The 9,761-nt window shown below is 34.0% G+C and overlaps 1 protein-coding gene across 1 annotated transcript; it reads right to left on the bottom strand.

The window, feature by feature from the left end:
- Positions 1 to 1,117: 1,117 nt before the first annotated feature.
- Positions 1,118 to 8,252, bottom strand: LOC131149016 (pentatricopeptide repeat-containing protein At4g35850, mitochondrial). The gene is made up of 14 exons (XM_058099051.1): positions 8,136 to 8,252; positions 7,873 to 8,008; positions 7,619 to 7,781; positions 6,713 to 6,778; positions 6,452 to 6,549; positions 5,889 to 6,006; positions 5,588 to 5,797; positions 4,512 to 4,588; positions 3,863 to 3,956; positions 3,166 to 3,231; positions 2,977 to 3,054; positions 2,710 to 2,811; positions 1,599 to 1,724; positions 1,118 to 1,495 (listed from the first exon to the last, which is right to left on the bottom strand). Exons 1-13 carry the CDS (start codon positions 8,161 to 8,163, stop codon positions 1,626 to 1,628), a joined length of 1,335 nt encoding a protein of 444 aa, XP_057955034.1. The 5' UTR covers positions 8,164 to 8,252; the 3' UTR covers positions 1,118 to 1,495; positions 1,599 to 1,625.
- Between the last annotated feature and the right edge of the window lie 1,509 nt (positions 8,253 to 9,761).

Raw genomic sequence — 9,761 nt, 5'->3', positions numbered from 1 at the left:
GAAGTAGGACAATACGTATAAAATAAATGGACAAAATACATTGACCTCCTTGAAATTTGACAAAAGACACAAATCGCTGCTGAGATTTATATAATTGTCCTAAAAATTAAATGTTTAGAAAGATTTGTTAACTTGAAGACGTGCAATTTTTATTCCTATATTGATAATTGGTATTCTATTTTCACTTTTTTCAATTGCCTATTTCTTTCTGTTGATTTAAGCCATCCAATAGGGATGATCATTTCCTACCCCCTCCCTCCCAAGTAGGACTCTCCAACTTACCCAAGAAAAAAATAACAAAAGAAAAAACCTCTGCAACTAGGCTATTGATTTGATCGCTTCGGTTTTTTTGCTTTTTTTTTTTGGTTCATCAATTGAAACCATATTGATCCAACCCCATTGGTTTTGTAAATGTAATACCAAACAAAACACACTAAAAACCACAAATCTAAAGCTCAAACTCTACCAAATTTTATTACATCTTTTTTATAGAAATATGCAAATGAAAGCTTTCAATTTTGACAAAATGTGCTCATTTTTCATTCATGATCTTCATGTATTGATCGTAATTAATAGCTAAAATTAGGTATTTGCTCAGGCGCGCTGCTTGAATTCCATTTTTTTTTCTTTTCTGGTCACCCTCATAAAAAGAAAGAAGAGGAAAGAACCAAAAAATAAGAAGCAACAGTATCAAACTGTGAATTATCTTTGAAAAATCCAAGTACTAAACATTCCATTCTTTAATGAAGATTGGGTTCAAGTTGAAGAATCAAAGTATTGAACACCCAATTCAAGTGGAAGAACCAAAGACATGGTATTTCAAAGAATACTTCAAAGAATCAGTCTTGGATCATGACCAAACGCTAGCAAGTGATGGCCGTAGCGCAGCGGTGGTAGGACTGGCATTGGTGGGATTAAAAAGTAGAAAAAAAACTGTTCTTTATTTGTCAGATTTATTGATTACTTCGACACTGCTGTTGCATTTCCAAAGAGGCATTGCGTATGAACCACCACCATACCAATTGCTTCTCCTATTTTGGCAGAATATCCCATCTGCCCATGAATTTACCAAAGGGAATGTAGTAGTCTTGGAGGAGCCAGATAGAATATCAACAAATAAACCAAATTTTGAATAATATTATTAGATAATGCAAACTACTTTTACAGGAAAATCGGAGTCTCATTCACAGATGATATTTAGGCAACTAAGTGAAGGAAAGACTTTGTTTATGAACCTTCTACATCATGTGAATATTTACAAAGTAGGGCTTCAAAATAGAAAACACACTCGCACAGCATCGAATAGCACTATGACAGCAGATGCTGTTGGATGGAACAAATATTTTTTCTCCAATACAAGATTGAATGAAGAATCTAAGAAATACAAAGAGTGACTGGACTGAATGCCCCAGACAGCGATAATGTCGATAGGTTCCCTTCGACCACAGAATTTTAAGAACAAGTCAATGAATCCCACAAGATCAACGTGCGCTCCCTGCCAACATACAATGAAAATTCTAATAAACACAAATTTCACCAAATCATCCCCTTTCAAAATTAGCAAGATAGTGGGTACAAAAATGTGACCAGAGGCATACTCCAAGATGCCGCCTCTCATTTTCAAGCTATGTTCGTCCTGGTCCTGGTCTAAATCTTAGGCGCAAGTTGTCTAAAGTCCTTGAGACTAGTAGGAGTCTTGGATCATCTTCTGGTATCTCGCGTTCCTGAAGTCGAAGGCATAAAATAGGTGAAAGAAATACACAAATTTTCAGAAGGGTCCAATCATATGAAAGACAGCTTGACCAAATCAAAAGAAAATATAGCCACCGATTGAACACACTGTATTTAATGACCCAATAATGAGGCATGGCAAAAGTACCAGATAGGATTGTGATTTCCCCCAGGACTGTTCATTTTAACTTGATAGTGTTGGTCAGCTCTATTAATTTTTTTTTTTTTTCCCTTAAGGAAAAGGAGGTGGAGGAGCATTTAGTGGAAAGAGTTAGTTAAATTGAGGCCTTCATCTTCCATGAGCTGCCCACCTGGGCAAGCAGGCATGGAGGGGGAAATTGATCTCCAACTGCTCTGGAAAACCCATCACTTCTCATGTCCAAAATTCCATACCGTAGTCAACTTCACCCCAACTTAATTTTAATGTGTCTGACAATAACCATGCACAACTTGCAAAATTTTTCACTTGGAATCCAAAAAAAAAAAAGCATCTAAAAGGATTAAAATTAAGTTTCCTAAACCTTTCAACTAAAATTTCAAAATATGTCCAGTCCCTAAAACTTAATATTTGAGTTATGGTTTTTTGGGAACATTTTTGTTTCTTGCTTTTGTGGTTCCTTGTTTGTTTTGAAAAACTGCAGCAGCACACATTTAATAGCATCATTTCTTGCTCTTCTTTTTTTCTTTTTGGAAACATGTTAAAGACATCTTTGAAACCGAGAAATATGTATCCAATTGCTTTTGAAAGTCTTGCACTGCTACCTTTTTTTTTTTTTAATTTCAAAAACAAAAAAAATGTTTTCCTGTTTTCAAGAAACATAAAACAGAAAATTGGCAACATTTACAAACTAACCCTAAACATAAGTTTTTGCAATCCACTTGCCCAATGAGGCTTAATTTGAAATTTTGTTTTTTCTTCAAATACAGTGCCACCCAAACATTTAAAAGAAAGTGTGTCAGTAAAGCAAAGAAACTCACTTTTAATCCATTGTAATAGGCTTCTACAGCAGGAAGTGATGGGGTAATTCGGCGTGCTTGCATCAGATCCCAGATATAATTGGCAGTGGTAAATCCACCAGTCTAACAGAAGGCAATAAATCTTAGTAAAACAAATTAAAACAAAACACTCAAACATTCTAAAGACTGGTAATGATTTGAAGAAAGACGAGGACAAATATATTACCAAGTACTTCCTCTCTAATGACCATATCAATCTCATCTAGTAACTGAAGAAAATTTGCTTACCTTTTCACCAGAAGCTGCAATGAGAAGATCACTTCCCATTTTGAGGCTCAAGAAAAAGTTCCTAGACTTCATCTTCACCTGCATTATGAGAGGAAAGTCACACTAAAATAAACAAAGAAAAGAAAAGAAAGAAAAGATCAAGGCAATACTGGAAACTCAATTCAGAACAAACAGAAAATGAAAACAGACCAGTGTGTCCTGCGCAAGTTGCATTCCCTTCTCAGTATACCCGACCATCGCTCCTTCAACAAGTGTCTACAGCCACAGAAGTAATTTGCCATCTTTCTATAAGAATAATTATGATCATAAACCAAGCAAATAGAATATGCGCCCCAAAAAAGAGTAGAACAGAATCTATCCCCCCAAAATACAGTGACAGGGTCCATAAATTAAAATGGCAGCCTAGTGCACAAGGCTCTGACCAAAGCAGGCCTTTCAGAAGAAGGCAGCCTTAACCCCACACACAGGCTGTTGCTGCAGCTCAAATGCATAGAGCCTCAGTCAAAATGAAGCTACCTTACCAATGCAGCAAGGCAACAGCGTATGCCCTCGTAGTCAATAAAATTAAAAGCAAATAAAGAACAATTTAAAGCCAATCAACCACAAAAAATTTAAATAAATTTACTAAATAATCAAATATATGGACTGGGGAGATGGCCAGTCACAGATTCCTGGTCGCTTAATGAAGACTACAGTATCAAGCATCAACAATACAGATATAGTAATATGCACATTAGGTTGTTTGAGAAAGTTACACTAGCAATCCCCAACTTTTTGCAAAAGAATCAATATTCATAAAGCACAGAGAAAACATTGCACCTTCCAGGACAGTCAACAAACATATTTATTAGCAAATCACAGGAATTATACTTGTTAGCAAACTCACCACGTATAGCTCAATCATTGCGGGCTTCCCTGAATTCATGTAGTCTTCAAAGGTTTTCAGACCTTGATCTAGGCCTCCAGAATGTAGATAGCACCTGCATAAAACTGTAAGTTGAACAAAGTACTGGTATACTTACTTCAAAAACCTTTTAATTATGGAATCTATCATAGATTGAAATGACAACCCTTAAAAAATCATTAGTTGATAACCCACCTAGTGGACTTGAGGCTTGGTCGTTATGCATATAAAAAAACTCACTACTGTGCACACAGATACAAACATACGTTGCGATTTTTCCATGGGAATGCTTGTGCAGTCCCAGTGGGTCATTGCTGTAAGATCTTTGGGAGGTTACAGATCACAGTTGACATCCCATAATTGGTCAACTAAGGACACCAGAAGACACGCCAAACAACAGCAAAGTTGTTAAAACAAATTTCCATATCAATGCATACGTGTGCACACAAAACAATGGCCCACCAGTATCAAATACAGTTACAGGCAACAAATGCACCTAGAATCAAACCTGACCTTAGCAGCATTTGATCATCACTATAAAGTGAAAAGGTATAAATATGTATGATTTTACAAAACATAAGCATTTTTTAAAATTGTTTTTGTCCAAATACTGATTTCAACAATTAGGTACCTCATAGTTTGCATCACAATGAAGACATCAGGATATTTACCATCCTTTTTCAGCATCTCCAGAAGAATTTCCATAGCCTACCATAATGAACAAACATCAAATTTCCACTTATCTAAAATCTTAAGCTGACAGGTTGTGGAGCAACAATATATATATCAGGCCCTAACACACCCCCTGCACACTCAGCCCGACAGCACATGGAGTGATAAACAAACGATAAACAACACCCATTATATAAAATATGATAATTCTTAACAAACAAACAATAAATACAGGCAGCAAGACTAGACAAGAAAAGAGCAACAATCACCATATCTATTATAAAAATAAAGGTATATGTATCAATGTGTATTTGATCAGTATCAGCTGCTGTGCCTAACTGGTAGTGGTTCAATAATGCATACGTGATGAAGGGCAGCAACAGCACAGAGACTTAAGGGAGAGAGAGAGAGATAACTTTCAAAGGATGTACAATGCACAAACTATTTATACACCCAAATTAAAATAAAAATAATAACTATACAATAAACCTAAATTATCTAAAATATTAAAAATAGCCCTATATTAACTTAAATTCCTAAAATATTTAGACTTTACTAATTTGAAACAAAATCCCTGACTTTTAAATTTTCAAATGAAATATGATTGCCTATAATTATTAACAAGCAGTTCCCCATCAATAGGTCATGCCAAACAACATCAGATATTTCCTTTATTTGAGGGGGTTGGGTTGCATGTACAGGAACTGAAAGACAAGTTGATACATATAATGTTTTGTTGTTACTCTGGAGTTCTGGAAATTTTACACAGGCTTTCATCCTTGGTTAGACTTTTCTGACAGATGACTCTTGTAAATGAGTGGCACCCCCTTGGAACCCTTTAATGACATAGTCTCTTATTAAAAAAAAGCACTGGATTAGTAAAAACTCAATTCAATGAAGGATTGCTGAAAAAGGTTGTCAAGTACAACTCCACCAAGCTAAAAAAATTACATGCATAATTAACTTGCAGACTCTTCTAGTACTCATCTAAAGCTCAGATTCACAGCCAAATAAAAAAAATAAGCACGCCCATACCTCCACATTTCTAAGGTCAGCACAAGCGTGAAATGCAACATGATAAACAGTCAATTGCTTATTCATGAACCCACCACGCCTGTGAACATATTCAGCAGTGGGGATATTGTATAACTCTTCTTCAGATACACCCATCATGACATTCTCTGCAATATCGCTTGATGCTTCAACAGATGACCACCCTTTTGACTGCTCAACAAGCTCAATGATCTAATCCAGGAAAGAAAAATAATACAAAAAATTATGGAGAAATGATAAAATAAGCATCCAATAAAAGTAGATGGTAATATTTGAAACTTACTTTAGTAGGTGTATCATCTGTCATTGGTGTCTTGTTTTTGTGTGCAGTTATAAGTCCAGCATAGCAGAATTTGTTTAAACCAAGACCAGCTGCAGTCATATCACGTACAATTGCATACCTGTAACATAGAAGGTAGATTAATCTAGCCACATATAATCCCAGGTGAGCCTAGGCAAGTCGAATAATATAAATTATAGCAAACACAACATCAATGGCTAGAGCCAGTCAGAAGCTCACACGAGAATGAGCTTCAACAAATTGGATAGCCCCACAGACCACATTTTTTCAACCAAAGGGACTGAAGTAGAAATTTCTGCAATTGATGGCTGATAAAATATACATGGGCCTCCTAGATGGAATCCATGATCCCATTGGGAAAGGTTCTAAGCATCCATAAAATGAAAGAATGTTGATCTAAACCATAATATGATGAAATTGTAACTGTAAGAGTCAATCAGGTTCAACAAATATCCTCTGTTATTATCTGATAACGATGAATTTGTCTGCCACACACACATAAACTAAAAGGAAGGTGCATTTAGTTTATAAAACAAATTGCATACACTCGATCTAAGCGGCCAGATGCTGCATATGCATTGAGTAGACAGATGTAAGTTTGTCCAGTCGGTTTTACTTCATTAATCTTCATTTCTTCCAAAATCTTCAATTCAAAGGAAAAAAAAGAAAGAAACAAATTAATTAGAACATCTAAATGTTTTGAAGAGTATATGCCTACTGAGTCTACCAGCATCATACAGCAATATATAAAAAACACATGAATATATAAATAAGGTGGTAACAAGACAAAGGCGAAACAAACATACATGAATTGCATGATCAGAATGCTTGCATTTCCCACAGGTAGAGATCAAGAAGTTGTATAGAGCAACCTATAAAATGAACAGACAGAAACCTCACAGTCATGATAAGCAAGAATTGCCATGCAAGCAAAGCATACATGAGTGAGAGACTTCAGTTATTCATGAAAGGGTAACAGATTTAACTCCTAGACTTTATTTGGAATTTGGAAAAACATGAAGGAAAAGAAAAAGTGCACATTTTGAGTTTGGATATCAAGGAAAATGAGAAAGAAAGTGAAATACACAGTAAATCAACAAAAAAAAATATTTAATTAATTCAAATATATTTAAATAAAATTTTATTCTTCATAGTATTTGAGAAAGGGAAAAAATATAATAAAAGATTATTTCTTTCTCATTCTATTTTTCTTTCCTTGTCCCACATGAAACCCTTAACCTAAAAGAAGCTCTAGTTTCACATGAAGCACTTCTTTCATACATACACGTACATACCATATGATAAGCTTACATTTGGTTTGCGGATGCTTGTTCTTAGGAATAGAATGGAGTACACTGAAAATGTAAGAAAATTGTACAAAAATGTAATAATTTAGAAAGAAGTCATTCTTATAAAAGTTTGAACTATTTCATCCAGCATAGATTCAAAAAGCCATTCTCATTCTAAAATTTGGGAATACTTTTTCTTTTTAAGCTATTCCTCATTATGAATTCATACAATTTTTGTATTGTTATTCGACTTATGGTAATAAAATCCCTTTTGTACAACCTTTTATTTGCTTTATGATAATAGCATTCCTTTTATGCAATGTATAATTCTTCAATACTATTCATATGAATAGACATTTCTTGAACCAAATGTAACCTAAGGCTGAAATCAATGAAGAAGTAGAACAGGATAAGACAGCCTACATCAGGGAGCAAACCCATGGCTTTCATTTCATCCCTGAAGAAGAAAGCGTCCTGCAAGCGACCACCTTTCATCGTCCCAACTATCAGCGAGTGAAACACGTCTCGAGACGGCTGCACCCCGTCCAACATCATGTCATCGTACGCATCTCTCAACAGAAAATGTCTGTTGGCGCCGAGAAAAAAACACATAAATTATTCTAATAAACACATAGCAACTATTTTGATCGATAAGGTAGAGGCAAGAGAGGCCAGACCTTCGTTGAGCGGTGAGAGAGCCGATGACGGTGTTGTACTCGGAGACATTGTTGGCGTAGTTTCTCTTCGAGTACTCCGCCGTCTCAGTGGAGAATCGCCGACGTCCCAGAGCTCGGAGCAGAGATCTGTGGTAGCCTGTGTACACGGAGAGCGTGCATTAGTACAGAGCAGATCGGAGACGGGGTAGGCAATGAAATCGAAAATCCCCATCTCCGTGAGCTACAGTCTCTGATGATAAAGTGAGGAAGGAGATTGGGAGTACCTGTAATGGATTGAAGGAGAAGCTTCATGGTTGAGCAGAAGCGAAGGGTTCTGGTGGAATTTCAACAAAAACCCTTCCGAGGGGAACACAAAACCCTCCGGAGGGAGGAGAGACACGTGTCCTATTTGCTGGTAAGCTAGTGCTAAAACGTCGTCGTTTTAATTTATCTTATTTAATAACATCATTTTTGCCAAAATTGCATTTTGAGCATGACTTTTGGTAAAATCTCATAAATAAAATATTTGTAAATAATAAAATCTATACTATAATATTAAAAAATTGCTATGCTTTTAAATATTTTTAAACCCCAATCCCAATTTCTTTTAGATTTTTTATTTTTTTAAATTATAAAATTAATTTGTAATTTGTTGTTTCTTTTTCGGATTTCTTAATTTGATTAGTTAGCATATTTTAAAATGTGTTAAAATATAATAATAAGATCTCCCTCTCTTCACTAGCTATGCAACCTCACTCCTCCTCCTTTTTCAATTGTGTATTGTAAATTTTACAACTCTCTGCCCAAAAATACTTTGATTTAATGAAACATCAACTGTAAAGCACCAATCTTGACTACGTTATATTTATTTTTAAGGAGGTTAGTGTGCATCAAGGTTTGGATTAAGTAATGTGTGTGTAAAATTCAAATTTTATGATTGATTAATTGTATCCTGCTTGTTTCGTAATATATATATATTTTTTTTTGACAAAACTCATACATTCCTGTGTATGTTTGGGTTTGAGACAATGTACCAAATTGGTCCGAGTGTTTAATATCTATTGTGAAAATTTTTGATTTTGTGTTGTATGAGTTGTGTTCTATTGAAATTTTATATAATAATTAATATTTGAAATTATCCCATAAAATTAAATTACAATTTAATCTTTGTAACTACCAAAAGTATTTGAATTAAAAAATGAATAATTGTCAATTTGTATTTATGCTTATAACAATATAAATATTGAATACTAATTTCTCATAATACAATATTTTTTAAAAAAAATGTATTTAATAAATTTATTTTTTATTAATTATTTGATAATTAATTTAATTAGTATCATTTACGATAAAAAATATTATTGGCAATTATAAAAATTATTAATTCAACTATTCCTAGAGTTATTAAAAAATTTAATTTAATTATTAATAATGTTTCTAGAAAGTATTAATTTTGTTTTTTAGGGGTTATAAAAAAAATTTAATTCAATTGCTATTATTGGTTGATTGGCACATAATTTTTTTATTGGTTGATTTCTAATCTTCTTCATTGCTATTTGTAGACACTAGAGCCAAATGACCCAATTTGATTGTTAACATTTTGGTGACTAATTAAAAACCAATTAAAATGAATCAAACCATTGCTTCCTTCACTATTTTATTTACAAAATAGAAGTTGTCACTTCATTTTAGTTTTTAAAAAGGTAAAATAAAGGAAAATTTATTAAGGTAGACCTTTAAACCTTTTCTTTTTTTGAATGAGGATCAAAGTCTAGCACCTCAAAACACTTACTCTAGGAATGATAATTGCATTTACCTTATGTGAGTGTATAGATCTCCCATTCCGTGGCACATTTTTAAGAAGTATTGAAAAAAATACAAAACAATTAATTTGTAGAAGTTGTTGGTCG

Source organism: Malania oleifera, chromosome 2 (assembly GCF_029873635.1).
Source record: "Malania oleifera isolate guangnan ecotype guangnan chromosome 2, ASM2987363v1, whole genome shotgun sequence".
Classification (NCBI taxonomy): Eukaryota; Viridiplantae; Streptophyta; class Magnoliopsida; order Santalales; family Ximeniaceae; genus Malania; species Malania oleifera.
This window is presented reverse-complemented; position numbering and strand designations above follow the sequence as displayed.

Excerpts from the sequence above, each read along its gene's own strand:
- LOC131149016 (XM_058099051.1), bottom strand. The coding sequence starts at position 8,163 with ATGAAGCTTCTCCTTCAATCCATTACAG. Across the intron at positions 6,007-6,451 it reads TCTGGCCGCTTAGATCGAGT|GTATGCAATTGTACGTGATA; the intron begins GTATGCAATTTG and ends TCTATGTTACAG. Across the intron at positions 5,798-5,888 it reads CAGATGATACACCTACTAAA|ATCATTGAGCTTGTTGAGCA; the intron begins GTAAGTTTCAAA and ends TTCCTGGATTAG.